The sequence below is a fragment of the Boleophthalmus pectinirostris genome, unplaced genomic scaffold, assembly GCF_026225935.1.
Source record: "Boleophthalmus pectinirostris isolate CB_2022bp ecotype Guang Dong unplaced genomic scaffold, ASM2622593v1 HiC_scaffold_16, whole genome shotgun sequence".
Taxonomy (NCBI): Eukaryota; Metazoa; Chordata; class Actinopteri; order Gobiiformes; family Gobiidae; genus Boleophthalmus; species Boleophthalmus pectinirostris.
The window spans coordinates 25,824,159-25,841,859 of record NW_026571095.1 but is presented as its reverse complement, the minus strand read 5'-3'; the positions used below and the strand labels follow the sequence as shown (position 1 = coordinate 25,841,859).

At 37.2% G+C, this 17,701-nt stretch overlaps 1 protein-coding gene across 1 annotated transcript in view; it reads left to right on the top strand.

The window, feature by feature from the left end:
* The window catches only part of LOC110153464 (rho GTPase-activating protein 29-like), a 106,985-nt gene that overhangs the window by 72,185 nt on the left and 17,099 nt on the right, over nucleotides 1-17,701 (top strand). The window contains 7 exon segments of the mRNA XM_020917363.2: nucleotides 9,473-9,622; nucleotides 10,212-10,276; nucleotides 10,374-10,484; nucleotides 11,019-11,099; nucleotides 12,952-13,119; nucleotides 13,791-13,928; nucleotides 14,578-14,765. Of these exon segments, the coding sequence (XP_020773022.2) occupies nucleotides 9,473-9,622; nucleotides 10,212-10,276; nucleotides 10,374-10,484; nucleotides 11,019-11,099; nucleotides 12,952-13,119; nucleotides 13,791-13,928; nucleotides 14,578-14,765 (901 nt within the window).

Here is a 17,701-nt window from a genome sequence, read left to right as displayed (position 1 = left end):
GTCTGTCCCAGGGCAGCTTTGGCTACAGTAGTAGTTTACCACCACCAAGTGTGGAGTGAATGAACAGTTAACTGTAAATCGCTTCGGTATCTTGAAAGGCGCTATATAAATGCAATGGTTCATAATGATAATGATAATTAATGAATGTCATTCAGTGGAACATTCCAGGCAAAGCAAAAACATCTCCATGGAGACAAGCAGGTCATGGATGCTCCACCAGAAATCTTGCGCAATGCACCTTTAAGTGTCTGCTGCTGTGACAGGCAAAACTGATCCAAAGATATTATTTATTGCTCGAGTAACCACTGAACAACTTTGTATAGAAGTTCAAACATTATGAGTCTTTCTTGGCAAACATGAGAAAGTAAATTGTCTTATTACATTAAATTATTTTCCCAACCAGTCTGAACCTGATATATATCGACTGAACCGATATTTGTAAGCCGATGTCCGGTTCATCCGATTTTTCTGGATCTGGGCTGATATTCAATACCAGTGACCAGAGGTGGGGACATGCAAGTCGTGACTTGGACTTGAGTCAGACTTGAATCACTTTTTTTAGGACTTGAGACTTGTCTTGATAAAATGGACTAAGACTTGGGACTCGACTTGGACTTGAAGGTCAGTGACTTGGGACTTGACTCAGACTTGAGGCCTGTGACTTGAGAAGCACTTTTAAATCTGAATTCTTTCTATTCTGACTGTAATGATTCACTCTAAGATCTCGTCAAGACATTTAAAACGGTAAAATGAACTAAATTAATTTCTACAACTCTTATATACTCTATAAATACTCATATATAAATGTACTATGATTTTTTATGTACAGTTTATCTTAAAATTCACATAAATCGCAAAAATCTAAGCTATATTTGGTCATTTGGTTTACAGACTTGAAATGACTTGAAGCTCAAAGCAGACGACTTGGACTTGACTTGGACTTATGGGCCAGTGACTCGAGACTCGACTTGGACTTGCCTGTATTTGACTTGGGACTTGACTTGGACTTGAGGTCAAAGACTTATTGAGACTTATTTGAGAATTGCAAAACAACGACTTGGTCCCACCTCTGCCAGAAACAGATCGGTGCTTGTTTTGAAAATATCAGTAAAGAGAAATTGAAAAACAGAGACTATATAGACCTACCAACTAAATAAACTATTCAGAACTTGGCACATATTAGGAGTAACCTTAAATGCCCTTTTTGCCGTATTCCCTGTAATAAGTATTAATTGCGGCATTCATTTCGTGGTTGCCTCATAGCTTAAGGGAGCCGCCAGTGTCATTTTAGTTTTAGCGTGTGATTTAGGTTTGGCGCTCCTGGTTGCCCGAGGAACATTACTAAATCACGTACAAAAAAAAAAATCTGACTGAACTGTGCTGGCAGATATAACATTTCAGCTGAGGAGCAATAAAAAACCTGTATTTTAACTGTGAGCAGGGTCTACTCTCCATAGATCTGAACTGTCCCTAGGCTTGGTGCTGCTACTTGTTTTTGTCGACAGGGATGAATGAATGAAGTTAAATGTCATAATGTGGAATATTCAAGGTAAAGAAATGACAAGCAGGTGGCCAACCCTCAGAGAAGTTACATAATGAACCTCTAAGAAAAATAAAATATATACTAGAAGTTTTTTTTAATCTACACCTACCAACCGTAAACGTAAGATCATTTCTAGATAATATTAGGATTTAAAGGTCCTATATTATGCAAAACTGGACTCAAGTAAGCAAAAACAAACCTGGAGTTGTGTTTTGTTTCCTTTATTATCAGTCTATCTACACCTCTAAAGCTCAAAATGCTCTGTTTAGTGGTAATTTTAAGGTTAACAGCGTTTTTTTTTTAGCCACAATTCAGCTTCTTTACTCTTCATTACTCTTTAAGTTGCTGCTTTTATTTTGCTATTTTGCTTTTTGCTTAACCTTTACAGTATTAGCTGTGGCTTCAAAGTTAGACAAATGACATGAGTGTTTTCAGTTTGAGAAAATAACACAGTCTAAATACGCAGGGTTTGTGAGTTAAACATATGACCGAAACAAAACACAACTCAGGTTTGTAATTTCTGATGAGGAAACATTATAACATAGAGTAGTCTTTTTGGTTGGGGGTCCGTCACCATCTTGTTTCTATAAAGATGTCATTTCTATGCCTGGAATGTTCCACAATATTTACCTGTACTGACCAAGTAAACGTAAGATAGCCAACTAGATAAGAATTAGGAATTAAAGGTTCTATATTACTCAAAACAAGTGAGCTTTGAGCCATGTTATAATACTCTTTATCTCCTCAAAAGCTTACGTGGAGTTGTGTTTTGTTTCATTTACACATTTGAGTAACCCTTTATTATTACTCTATCTACATCTCCAAAGCTCAAAATGCTCTGTGCCACCTTGTGATGTCATTTAATGGTCGTTTTAAGGCTATTTTTTTACCCTTCATTTCTGTTTAAGTTGGTGCTTTTATTTTTTTATGTTTTTGTTTTATCTTTACAACATTAGACAAATGACATCACAAGGAGGAACAGAGTGTTTTCAGTTTGAGAAATAGTACTGCCTAAATACGCAAGGTTTGTGTGTTAGTTATGACATTAAACAGCTCTAGCTTACATGTATTCAATTACAAATGGTTTTATAATTGAAAAATACCTAGAAAAATAAACGGGCATTCTGACTGTGAGCGAGGGAGCGTTGGTTGATCCAGCTCACTGGGGTTAAGTAATGTTTAATTAACAAGAATCTAAAAGGGTAAATTAACAAAACATGTTCAATATGTACATAAAATAACCTAAACTAGAAAACAAAATAAGAGGATTAACATATAACGACTTTTGTGCCAAAAACGAGTCATGTAGGCTTTTCCAAAAAATGAATGACTAAACTAACGGACACGCAACAAAACTAAATCACAAGTGTCCCAAAGTAAAATCTCATAAACCCACAAACAGAATCGAGTGGCAAGACAAAACAGAACTAAACTAAACTAAACTAACCGAGTGCCTCAACACACACAAAGTCAGACTCTTACTAGTACAAAGTGACTTACACAAAAGAGACACAAACAGAAATGCCATACTGTGGACCATTCCAGACAAAGCGATAACATCTCTGCTGCAAAAAAAGCATTTGACGAACCCTTTATCACAAAAGTTACACAGTGCACCTTTAAAAATAGTGCACTACAGGCAGTACAGCATTCCCCTTTTTCAGCGCTATTGGCCGTAATAGCTATTAATTGCGTCTTTACGACCTATTTTGCGGTTGCCTCATAGCTTAAGGGATCCTGGAAGAGTTGGATCCAGAGTAGACCCGCCCAAGCCCTCTTCTTCTTCTTCTCCTCCCTCTGTTATTTCTGCTGTATTTTCAGATAGTTTTCCTGCGCTCCGTTCACATATCTGACATTCCTCTTGTGTTTAGGGGCAGCGCACTGTACAATGGGAAACATATGGCTTTAAGTTGAGTCAGATGGTTGACAGATGGGGAAGGTTTTATCATAATATTATAAGTTGGATAAAAGAAATGGCTATACGGGCCACGACGGCTAATATTCTGCTCTGACTTGTGTTTCTTGGAGTTAAAACATATGTTAAGGTGTGTAACATAACATAGAATAAAGGTGCATTGTGTACCTTTTCTGATGGAGGGTCCGTAAAAAACTTTCTGTCTTCGTGGAGACCAAACCAGACCAAGTTACAGGTCAGATCTTTCCAGAGTCAGAATGCCTGTTTTTCTAGGGGTTTTTTTGAGCTATAAAACTACATGTAATTTTATAAACGTAAAGGGAAGCTGTTAAATGTCACACTGTGGAACATTCCAGGCAGAGCAATGACGTATCCATAGAAACAAGCAGGTGACGGACCCCCAAGCAAAAAGTTAAAAGTGCACCTTTAAGATTCAACAGTTTTGTAGCCAATTTTGTATTTTCTTAAGATTGATGTCGTGCTTGAAAGCCATAGATTCTCACATGAATTCACAAGCTGTTTCAAGCTCATTTTAAAAAGTAATAAAAAATTTTTCTGATTTGGTGGTTGGTCTGTAGCACTGAATCAAGTTTGTATTTATGTAATTTTGTCTTTAAAGTGGGACTAAGCACAACCACATTTCACCTGAAGGACTAAAGGGGAGGGGGCAGGGATCTGGAGGTATATGGGGGCAACAGTAGCTCAGCTGGTAGAGTTTGTCCACTGATTGAGAGGTCTGCGGTTCGAATCCTGCTCTTAGTTGCCAGGTCAGATCCACTGACCCACAGGTTGGTGCAGGATTGGGCAGTTATACGGTATTATGGTATCCCGCGGTTTCAAAAAGTAGCAACGGTATCAGTTTCATTACCATCATTTTAAAAAATCTGCAGCGCATGACCTAATATAATATTATAGTTTATTGATGCCTAAATTTGTTTGCTCGGCACAAATTAATGTAGTTGTATTTTCAATTTAATGCTGTCACGATTTAAAACTAATAGTGTCTATAATGTTTCTTTTAACTGCGTGGGAAGATGACGTTTGATTATTTTCGTTCCATTGTCACGTGATGCTCATAAGGGAAACCAAGACAAGATGGCAAGTCAGGCCGCAAGTCAGGCAAGCGCGTTGGTCTCAAAAAAGAAAAAAAAAAAACGAAAAAAAGAAAATATTATACTTCTCCAATTTGGCAGCATTTTGGCTTCAGGCCACATTTGTTTACATTTTACAGAAACGAAACTTATAACCACATGGCTCATTTGCAGAAACTATAAAGCGATAAAAACAGATCCTTCCTTGTTCTCTGATGCGGTTCAGCTTCTGTCAGACTAAAGGACATGACTCAGCGGATTATGAGTGTTTTTTCAGTGACAGAGGATGTGCGGCTGACGGTGAGTCTCTTCTGTGCGTCTATCACATTGGAGATGGTTCATGTGAAACTTTTCAGGGATTATAAATCTGCAGGTCATAAGCATAGACTGTACAGCGCTGTGGCTTTGTATCTTACCAAAGTCGTACTAAAACATTTTGGTAATACGGTAATACCTTATACTCCTGTAAAATCCTGAGAAGGTTTAATGGTATCAAAATTTGGATACCGCCCAGACCTAGGTTGGTGGTGCAATTTCAGCTCCCACAGATAAATACTGTCACTGTGTCTTAACTCACCAGTCTGTGTGTGTGTGTCTGTGTGTCTGTGTTTGTCTGTGTGTCTCTGTTTGTCTGTGTGTGTGTGCGTCTGCGTTTGTCTGTATTTGTCTATGTTTGTCTACGTGTGAATGGGTGAGTGGTTCCTTGTTGTAAAGCTCTTGAAAGGGGCCTTGAAAGCGCTATATAAATATTGTATTGTAAATGTATATATATCCACACTTCAATCTCTGCTCCTGCAGCCAGGTGTTTATTATCAGAAACCCCTGGCTGTAAGCAGAGCAGTCTTTTGTGATGTCACCAACTACTTGAAATTGCAGGAAGTAGTTTAGCAGTAGTTTAGTAGTGAAAAAAGTGGATTTAGTTTTTCGTTCCACTTTAAATATTCTTGGATGTTAGAATTGTAAGCTCATCTTTTTTATCGTCATGTATAATTTTCAAGAAATACATGAATTAATTATGTAACTAAATACATTTTCGTATTTCTTCAGACTCTAGGTGGGCAAAGTGTGTTTATTTCACTGTAGTTCTAGTTAGTTAAGAGCCTCACATGCAAGAGGGTTTTTATGTGGTTTGAAAAGTTAGCCAATGAAATGGAGATTGTGAAATGTGAGACTGCATTTTTCAAGTTTGTGGCCGAGCTGTGCTGTTGTAACCGTGATGAGGTGTTTGTGTTTTGAAAAGGGAGAGGTGGACTCTGGTGTGCTGTAATGGGCCGTGTCCTAGTTTCAGATAGAGGGCAAGGGCCTATATAACTCTTTTTAATCCATAAAAACAGTACAAAAAATATATTGAAATGTATTTACCCATACTGACCAAGTAAACGTAAGTCTACTAGGTAAGAATTAGGAATTACAGGTACGATATTACTCATAACAAGTGATCTTTGAGTCATGTTTACACTGTTCCCTCCTCAAAAGCTTACATAGAGTTGTGTTTTGTTTCATTTACACATCTGAGTAACCCTTTATTACTAGTCTATCCATATTTCCAAAGCTCAAGATGCTCTGTTCCACCTTGTGATGTCATTTAGTGGTAGTTTTAAGGTTAACGCCTCTATTCGACTCCTTTACTCTTCATTACTCTTTATGTCGGTGCGTTTATTTTTTAATATTTTTGTTTTACCTTTACAAAGTTGGACAAATGACATCACAAGGAGGAACAGAGTGTTTTCAGTTTGAGAAATAACACTGCCTAAATATACAGGATTTGTGTGTTGAAAGTGTGTGAATGAAACAAAACACAACTTTTAGGGGGTGTAACGATATCCAAATCTCACGATACGATATTGTCACGGTATGAACCTCACTGTACGGTATTTATTGCATTATCAGGTAAAGCTCATGATTAGGACTGGGTATCATTAAGAAGTTGCCGATACGATACATACCTCGATACATAGGCCACGGTACGATACATATCTCGATACAGTGCACTTTCAGTACGATATATTTCAAATCGATTCGATACGGTTCAATAAAAAATAAAGGCTAAATCATTTCTGTGATAAAAGTCTTTGTTAAACCGTTTCCTGTGCAAAGTTAAGATAAAAAACGCTCATTTTAACAATCAAAACAGTGAAAATGTCAAATGTGTTGCTGAACTGTAGCACTGTAACAAAATAATTAGTAAAATATACCAAAAAATACTCTTGCTGATATATCGATACAGCATCCCAAGATATCAATACTGTAACATCACATGAAACGATACGATATATCGATATTTCAATATTTTTGCACACCCTTACTCATGATATGTTGGGGAGGCTCACGATTAGGGATGTAACAATATCCAAATCTCTCTGTACGATATTTTCACGATGTACATCTCACAGTACGATATTTATTGTGATATTTTGTGGAGTGTAACAAACTGTTAATATGTGACTTTTTCCTCTTAAAATGCCTTAACAAGACTTAATCCAAAGAACAAAGACTTAAAAGTGCTTAGAACTGTTATTTCTTCATGTAGTCTGCACTGAAATGGAGCAAAGGATCATGGTCTATGTAGTTCCCTCTGTCTTTTTAGCTATATCTGCACCATAACTTTTAATTTAAGCAAAGAGACTTGTAATTCGATATATTGTGATGGTCCACGATATTATTGTGAGAACTCTGATGATACAATATCACGATATTTCAGTTTTTTGATGAGGAAACAACGTTATAACATTAAAAACTGCAATATACAGTAGGTCCCGTAAACTTAACAGGGCACGGGCCTATGTACTGTAACTCTATGGGAGCGTCACTGTTTTTGTATGATTATTTGTTCGGGATTAGCTTCACATTGTGCTATTTCAGACTAGATAAGCAAAGTGGGTTTGATTTCACTGTAGTTTGGATTTACAGTTAGTGTCTGACTTGCAAGAGGTTTTTATGTGGTCTGAAAAGCTGATAAATCAAAAGGAAATTGCGAAATGTGGGAATACGTTTTTCTTTCAGCTGACAACTATTACTTCTTTGGTGTTGAGAGAAGACGTTGAACTCTGTGCCAGTTTTTGTTTCATGTGGATAGGTCCAGTAATTACACATATTCACCACAAACCAGGTCAACAACTCTGAAATCTGACCGTGAAGTAGCTAACCGTACGCACTGCTCTGTCTGAAGATCTGTCACTCCAGTTAAAAGGTGTATAAGGTTTTGATAATTCTCAAAGTTTTACTTAATTCTCTGGTATAAAATCTGTTGTAAATATAAATGATAGTTTTGTACAAATCAAGAAGCAGTTTGTAAAGAAAAGTTGAAAAATGTGTTGAAAATGACAGGAAGTAGAGATTTCTATTTTAGGAAACTACATATTGATGAAAGTTTGTCTCAATTTACACAAAAGAAACATATACTTCCAATACTTTAAACATTATTCCAACAAATTAAAGGTGCTTTCTTCTATTTTTATGTGTTAAAAAAATTATTTGCGTGTACATAAATTGTTTTAGACCATTGTATAACATGGTTACTAGGTAAAAGTTCGAATTCCTGAGGGCGATTTCATGAAAATTTATCTATTTTTGTCGAAAAGGAAATACTTAAACAGCATCGTGAACATGTGTCATCTTAAAACTTTTTTGTCAGTGTGCATTGTGTCACCATGGTAACTGATAAACATTATGCCAATAGAGATACATGTAGAACACCCCCGGCATGATCTCACTGCGAAATATTGCTGGTTTTCACATTCTGGATGTGATGAAGTCATACTCCCAGATGGAAAGCAAGAGACAGTTTTCCCTATTTATAATTATAACACTGCACTTTGTCATAAAATATCCAAGAAGAGTATTCGCAAATGTTTAATGTAATCTTTTTTATCAGCGACTAGACCCATTATCTTGCTTTATTACAACAAAAACCTACATTTTAGCTGCATTTATTTTAACCGCCCCCATCTGTATTATATCGTATTGGCCATTAGAATGTTGACGTTATAAGATGAAAAATAACACCCCCTCTTTAAAGAAATAACTAAACTGAAATAAAAATAATAATAATAACAATAAAATAAGCTTTGTTTGTAGCAGAGTTGGGGACTTGCAAATTGTGACTTGGACTCAAGTCAGACTTGAGTCTTATTTTTAGGACTTGAGACTTGACTTGATAAAATGGACTAAGACTGGGACTCCACTTGGACTTGAAGGTCAGTGACTTGGGACTTCACTTGGACTGTGACTTGAGAAGACATGAGAAGAACTTTTAAATCTGAATTCTTTCTGTTCTGACCGTAATGATTCACCCAAGATCTTGACAAGACATTTAAAAAGGAAAAAATAACTAAATTCATTTCTAGCACTCTTGTATACTCTATAAATACCCATATATAAATATACCATAACTTTTTTTAAAGTACAGTTTAGTTTAAAATTGATATAAATTGCAAAAATGTAAGCTATATTTGGTACTTTGGTTTAAAACTTGAAAAGACTTGAAGCTCAAAGCAGATGATTTGGACTCGACTTGGACTTGCCTGTATTTGACTTGGGACTTGACTCGGACTTGAGGTCAAAGACAATGACCTGGTCCCACCTCTTGTTTCTAGACATATAGATTACATATTATATTACACTGTTGCTGGAAAAGGGTTTTGTCACACGTAGATAACAGTAAGTGATTTCAATGTTATTTTTTCAAGCTATTATTCATAGTTGTTTATCAAAAGTTCAGGTTTAGACTAGTCAGTAGGAATCCTCTATTTTTTACAATACAGTTTCATTCTTTGAGCAGTCCTCGTGTATGTACCTCCACCTACCTTTTTACTAAAAAAAAAGTAAATTATACAACAAGAACATATGTAAACAACATGTACAAAATAATACAATGCAGTGCCAGGGGATTTGAACCCAACCTATTGTTGTTATGTTTTCTAGGTCCAGAATTGTCCCTGTCCCGAGAGGAGGAGGTGGACCTGAGGTTGCAGAAGAATGACAGTGGGGTGGAGTCGGCCTTACTGTACGCCAAGGCCTGGTCCAAGTACATCAAAGACCTGCTGGCCTGGATGGAGAAGCGCCTGGCTATGGGTAAGACCTCCACACATCACCTCCAGTTAAATAATATCCCGGTTTTCTTGGAATTTTGATTTGATTATGATCCTTGTAGACTTTTTATATTACCTTGGAGATAGAGATGAACCTTTGTCGATTTTTTTAAGACAATACTGATATTAAAGGGCCTGTATTACACTATTTTCTGAGCTACGTTATGTTGTTTCTTCATCAAAACATACCTTGAATTAATTTTTGTTTCATCACACATGCTTGACTAAACATAAAATGCAACTCCAGGTATGTTTTGATGTTATGATGTGGAAAAAAATAACAAATAAATAAGAAAATCCTAATAATAATGGTGTAATGTAAAAAAAAAAAATTCAATCAATCAATCAATGAATCAAACTTTATTATAGAGCACTTTTCATACACAAAATGCAAATAATAAATAATAATAATAATAAAAATGTAGATGATTGTCAGCTCAGTATACACACAAATATTTTAGACAAAAAAACTATGAACATAACTAAATATAAAGTTGTCAATATGAACACTACTTAATGCCACTTTTCAATTGTCTCCTTTTTAATTGACCAAATTTTACGTTTATTTTCAGATATTGAATATGCAAAAAACTATGCAAAATTGGCAGAATCTGCAAAGTCGCTGGCCAGTCAACAGGTATCAAAGAACTATTTTATTTCATTTATTTGTTTTTTTTGTTGTTGTTGTTTTTTATGTTGATATAAAATAAAACTGTGCATCCCATTTGTTCCAGGACTACATGCCATTTAGCGACATCTACACTTCAACATTTAAGAATGACATTGAGTACAACCAGCTGCTAATTCAGACCGCCATGGCGCTCCAATCCAATAAATTTATACAGGTACGTTCATGTTAAAGTAGCACGATGTAACTTTTCTAGGAGGGTGCGCCATCTGCTTGTCTCCCGATGTTTTAGCTGTCATCAATGCATGTTTGAGTAATCTAGAGATCTGTTCCTGGCCCTATTTGAACCTTCCTTACAACCATACTCCCACACGACGATTCTCCATAAAAATCCAAAAGCATGACACAAAACAAGACACTACAACTTCACAAACCTGATACTATGTGCAGTAATTTCTTTAGCAGGATTCTGTTGCGATAGTGCTCTGAAGGGAGGACAACTTAGCACGGAGAGCAAAGGCAGAGGAGTCTCCGAACATTGAAAATTAAAGTGAAGCTTATAAAACATGTCGATTATAGCATTTTCAAAACAATAAATGTGAAAATGGTGATCTAAATTAATGTGTTAGCAGTTAATACCCAATAGAAATAACCCCCAGAAAAGTTACGTAGTAGATCTTTATGTTTTATAATCAAACTTTGCCACCGTTGATCATTGTGTAACTTAATCTGACTTTGTTGCTTTTGGCAGCCTCTTCAAGCGCGAAAGAATGAACTGGACAAGTTGAGGAAAGACATCAAGGAGCAGTGGCAGAGGGAGCAGAAGAAAATGGTATTTCAAATATCTGAGATGTACTTTTGTATTGTTCCAGCACTTAGACTAATAACAAGGTACTAGTCTTTTACGCCGTGACAATTTGTATGTGTCACTGTGTTGAAGCATTTGAGCTATTGCAGGATTTTCAGATATGTCTCTGTTGTGAGCTTCTTTTAGCTAACCTTGCATAACCCACGTGTTACTCATGAGTGTACATCAGATTATTTAGAGTGACACATAAGAGTATTATCTTCACTGTATGGGCTGCTTGCCTTTTATCAACCAAATCAATGAGTACACGATGAGTACACACACTGCAAAAATTCCAGTGGTGAAATAGTTTTTTAAATATTCTACATTCTATTGTTATTTGATTTTGTGTCAGGTTTCAAGATAATTTTATTTAAACTAAGAAAATAATAATGGAGTGTTGAGTTTGTGTTGCTTAGACCAGGGGTGGGCAAACTGCGGCTCTTTAATTTTTTTAATTTTGGCCCACCAAACTTGAATAATAATAACAACAACAACAACAATAATATTTTTCAGTGTTTTAAAAGTCAGTTCAATAAATAGTAAATACCGTGGGACTTCAAAGACAGATATTTTGTTGTAATGCTTTGTAATGATTTTCAATTATGGGATATTTCAATAACATGGGACATATTTTCTACATATTCCATCATATTTTTTTCTCTTATGAGGTGGATTATCAAAAAACTCAAAAACTCCCATCGATTTGCTCCTGGTCCGACTGTTCTGTCAAATTTTAGAACCCTTTGTGACCCACGAGTCAAAAAGTTTGCCCACCCCTGGCTTACACACTCAACACTGTTTTTTTTTTTGTATTATTTCAAATCTAGACACATGGTTGGCGTCTGCAGTGTCCCACAGAGCTGCCAACATCTCTCTCCCAATCAAATAATAAATAGCCATTTAATTATACAAATTATTTTGATTCTTATTTAAGGATCTTACTCCCTTAGCAGACACTTTATCTTAGGGCTGCTCAATTATGGGAAAAATAACAATCATGGCAATTATTTCAATCATAATTATTTAACCCTTCAGTCATCCAGGTAGGTTCCATAGCGGGGATGGTTTTGTTTCAGTGTCGTTCTTCTTGGATGTGTGTCAAAACATCTTCAACCTAAAACTTTTGTCCAGACAGAATTTTTTGCTATTTATTCATAATTCATATCTCGAAGTATTTTCTTAAGGAGAAGGAGGGGTATCTCATAGGAATGTAACAATAACAGAAATATTGTGATATCATATCGTCAAAGTTCTCGCTATAATATCGTGGACCATCACAATATATCGAAGTCTCTTTGCTTAAATTAAGAGCTATGGTGCAGCAAAAGCTAAAAAAAAGACAGAGGGAACTACATAGACCATGATCCTTTGCTCCATTTCAGTGTAGACTACATGAAGAAATAACAGTTCTAAGCACTTTTAAGTCTTAGTTCTTTGGATTAAGTCTTGTCAAGGCATTTTAAGAGGAAAAAATATAAAAGTTTTGTTTGCCTCCACAAAATATCACAATAAATCTCAGACCGTGAGATGTATGTCGTGAAAATATCAAACCGAGAGATTTGGATATTGTTACATCCCTAATCGTGAGCCTCCCCACCATAGATTGAACGCATGTGTTTAATCTGCATTTATGTGTGTTTATTCTCAATTATATTACACACTATTTGTAATCAGTGAAACAATAAGCGTAATTGTAATTCAGTTTATTAAGCAGCACTTATTTAGCTTGAAATACGAAGCAACATGTTTATTCATTGCATTTCTTACCACTGTAGCTCTGATACCTGAATACTACAGTTACAACAACAGATTTGTATATGTATTTATATTTTAGCAAGAAGCAGATGTGAGTTTGCGTAAGGCCCGAGCGTTGAAGACCCAGAGGAAAGAGGAGTACCAGAAGGCCCACATGTCCACAAACCGATCCCAGGAGGAGGCCACCAACACGGGCAACAAACAGCTGGAGAAGAAGAGGAGGCTGGAGGAGGAGGCCATGCAGAAGGTGAGAAGAGCAAATACACCTCTGTAATAACAGGAGGGCTCAGGGTGGTGCTTTGAATGACTATAATGTATGTATTTGTATGTAGGATCAACATTTAAATCCATAATATTATTTAAATGCATTACTGAATGAGAATAAAAGGACAAGCTCTTAGTGAGGCCTAAACCAGGGCTTAACAGAATCTAAGATAACCTAAACCCAATTCTAAATTAGGGGTAAACTAATTCTTAGCCAGGACTAAACCAGGACAAATCCAGGTCTAAACCAGGACTAAACTAGAACTACACTAGGGCCTAAAGCAGATCACGTCTTAGTAACTAGACAGGACTAAACCAGGACAAAAACAGGTGTAAACTAGTGCTAAACCACAACTAAACCAGGGCTAAATCAGGACTAAACCAAGAATTGTCCATAAACCGGTTTTAGGCAGGCCTGATTAGGTCTAAGCCAGGTCTTTACTAGTTCTTACCCTGGTATGGACCATAACCAGGAAACATACATGATTCAAGAACTAAACCAAGACTAAACCAAGTCAAGATCTGGTCTAACATTTTCTCAACTCTCGTAAATTTTGCAAATTTAAAACATGGATTATTTAAGACTTATGCTGACTACTACTGTTGTATGTCTAAGAGTATTGAGTCTCATAGTGTTGTGTTGTGTTGGTCCAGGCTGAAGAGGCCCAGGACCAGTACCAGAGCTGTGTGGCCGAATCCGGAGTCAGAAAAATGGACCTGGCCAACGCCAAAAGCACCATCCTCACTCAGATCAGAGAGATGATCTTCCAGTGTGACCTCACCCTCAAAGCTGTGAGTTTATGAGAAAATTTGTGGGAAAAAAATATCTGGAATACATTCTCCAGATTAAAATCAAACTTTTTTTTCACTGTAAATGGTAGAAAAATATGTATCCTGACTTTGAGTATGCAGAAATGTGTGAGATGTTACTTTGAGCCATTGCCATTGAACAAAACCACTATCTTACTACAAACATTATTATAGTCAATATGGTCAGCTTAATTATAAATTGTAAGTATACCTAAATGTGTGCAGTTGTGTGGGAAATGTACTACCTTTATATTTCCAGAATTTGAAGCAGTACTCAAGCACTGATAAATGTTATCTTACAATTTATATTAGCTTACCCAAAATTATCCATCCATCCATTTTCTTCCTCTTATCTGGAGCCAGGTTGCGGGGGGAGCAGTCTAAGCAGGGACTCCCTCAAATTGTTGGCAACTTTAGTATAAACTAGTTAAATTTGCTGCTTTCTGGTCAAACTTTGTGCTGCCTTTAGTAGCCTCTGCGATTTCCAATACTTAGTAACATCCCAAAAGTTCCACAAAGTTATTTCAGTTTTAAAGTTAATAATTAAAGTATCCTGCTTAAGTTTATTGTTGTCTAAATTTGATCAATAACCATTAGTAACAAACTTGTGTCATATTTCTCTTGTTCTCAGGTGACAGTGAACTGGTTTCAGATGCAGCAGGCCCTGAACGCCTCTCTGCCCACTCACTACCAGGCCCTGAGCGACAGCGCCAAACTGTACGAGCCCGGGGAGTGCTACGCCGAGTTTGTACGAAATCTGCCCCGGAATCTGCCAAAGGAGAGACTGCACTCAGACTCCATCTCGTCAGACAGCACCAGGTACAACCACACAACATTATGAAGTATTGTTTAGATTTATAATGGGTTAAACAAAGAATTTCCTGTACTACTTTTGAATAACTACACCTTAATTAGGATTAAAGGTGCATTCTGTAACTTTTTTAGTGGAAGGTCCGTCGAATGCTTTTCTCAGACTAAACCAGACCAAGTTACAGGTCAGATCTGTGGAGAGGCAACCCCGCTCACAGTCAGAAAGCCTGTTTTTCTAGGTATTTTTGAGCTATAAAACCACCTGTAGTTGAATAAATCTAAGGTAGAGCTGTTTAAAGTCATACTGCGGAACATTCCAGGCAGAGCAATGACATATCCATAGAAACAAGCAACCAAAAAGTTAAACAGTCCATCTTTAACAAACATGTGCAATTTAATTCTACCAAAACCACGAAAAAATATATATATATTGCCAGTCAATTAGTGACCAACCATGACAGCTAGGGATGTAACAATAACCAAAATATCCTGATATCGCATCGTCAAAAGTCTCACAATAATAAGTGCCTTTGCTTAAATTCATTGTTATGGTGCAGCAATACCTAAAATAAACATGAGGAACTACATAGACCATGATCCTTTGCTCTGATTTCAGTCCAATGTACAACAATGAAATAACTCTTATAAGCACTTTTAAATCTGAACTCCTTGGTTTATGAGGTTAGGTTAAGTTGCTTTATTCGTACTCGTAGGTAAATTTGTTTTGCAGATTTGAGAGGCTGGTTCCACATTTCACATTTCATTCATCAATAAATAAATAAACACGTATAAAAACACAATTACAAAATAAAGTGTTACAGAGCTACAGTGCTGAATGGTTTGTTCCCGTAAACATTTAGTTAAATTCATCCATCACACTTGACTAAAATCTGAATAAATATTAAATATGTAAAAACACATTATTTTTTCCGAGACAAACGTTCGAAAATTGATAGATAAATAGATTACAATTTATTCAGAAGTATGATAGCGGCTGGAACTTCTTTTAAAATGGTTCGCTCTGGATCTTGGACTGGAAAGATGGACTGGTGTGGATAGTGTTGTGTTTCAGTTTTAGTTTTGTTTAGTTTTTTTGACGCAGAAAAGCGGGAGCCACTGTGTGTGAATGTAACCAAAAGAAAACGTAGAATATTATGCAGTTTTGTTTGTTTTGTCTCTACAAAATATCACAATAAATATCGTACCGTGAGATGCATATCGTGAAAATATCGTACCGAGAAATATGGATATCGTGACAACATTTAGTGAGAAATTCAGTTATGGACTTGGACAGTTTTGATTTGTTGTTTCTCAAATATTTCTCAAAATTAAACCTTTTTTTTTCAGAACTATAGTAACATTAACTTTAAGTTGTTGTGCGTAGGTCTGGGTAAAGATCTGTTTTCCAAATTCTTGTCTTCTGTATTTCCATGGTGCACTCCTTAAAAACTCTCCAAATATTTTCACCCAAGACACGGCGCTGTGTTTTGAAATCTTCTGGCCCCTCCCTGCCCTCAACGGTGTACGGGCGCGCAGTTCTTCTTTCGGCAGCAGGAGGAAGTGAAAGAGAGAGAGAAGGGGTGAGAAAAGGTTAGGGTAGAGGGAAAGAGAGCAGAGAGAGAGAGAGAGAGAGAAGACAGGAGGACCAGAAAGGGAGAGAGGGGGAGAGGGGAGAAAGCAGAGAGAGAGGAGAAGAGGGAGAGACAGAGAGAAAGAGAAGGATGAGGGAGAGAGAGGAGGAAGAAAAGGAGAATTGAGATGTAAAGAATAGAGAGACAGCAACAGGGAGCAGACAGAGGAGAGAGAGAGAGAAAAGAGGAGGATGAGACCGAGTGAAAGAGAAGGAGAGTAAGGGGAGGGACAAGGGATGGAGAGAGAAAGAAGTGAGCAGAAAGATGAGATGTGGGGGCAGAAAGAGAGAGGGAAGAGAGAGAGGTGTAGAATAGAGAGAAACTGCTACAGGGAGCAGACGAGAGAGAGAGAAAGGAAGAGAGGATGAAGAGACAGAAAGAGAAGGCTGAGGGAAGGAGTGTAGAGAGAGGGAGGAGAGAGAGAGGGGGGTAAGAGAGTTTGAGAGAAAGAGAAAGGTCTAGTGGACAGAGAGAAGGATGGAGGAGGGAGAGTAGAGATAGAGAGGAGAGAGAAAGACGGAGAGAGATAGAGACAGAGAGAAAGGAGAGAGGGAAGACAGGAGAAAGAGACAGAGAAAAAGCAGGATGGGGGAAGGAGAGTAGAGATAGAGAAGAGAGAGAAAAAGAATGATGGGGAAGGAGAGTAGAGATAGTGGGGAGAGTGAAACACAGAGGGAGAGAGAGAGAGAAGACAGGAGAAAGAGACAAAGAGAAAGAGAAGGATGGGGGAGAGATTGTAGAAATTGGGGGGAGAGAGAGACAGAAAGGAAAAAACAAAAGAGGAAGAAGAGACAGAGAAAAATATTGATGAGGAGAGAGATTAGAGATAGGGGGAGAGAAAAAGACAGAGGGAGTGAGAGACAGAGAGAAAGGAGAGAGAGAAGAGAGGAGAAAGAGACAGAGAGAAAAAGAAGGATAGAGGAGGGAGATTAGAGATAGAGGAGAGAGAGAAAGACACAGGGAGAGAGGAGAGAGAGAAGAGAGGAGGAAGAGACAGAGAGAAAAAGAAGGATGAGGAGGGAGAGTAGAACTTGAGGGTAGAGAGAGACAGAGAGAAAGGAGAGAGAGAAGAAAGGAGGAAGAGAAGCATGGAGGAGGGAGAGTAGAGATAGAGGAGAGAGACAGAAAGGAAAAAAAAAAACAAAAGAGGAAGAAGAGACAGAGAGAAAAATATTGATGAGGAGGGAGAGTAGAGATAGGGGGAGAGAAAAAGACAGAGAGAAAGGAGAGCAGGATAGACAAGAGAGAGAAGAGAGGAGAAAGAGACGGAGAGAAAAAGAAGGATAGAGGAAGGAGAGTAGAGATAGAGGGGAG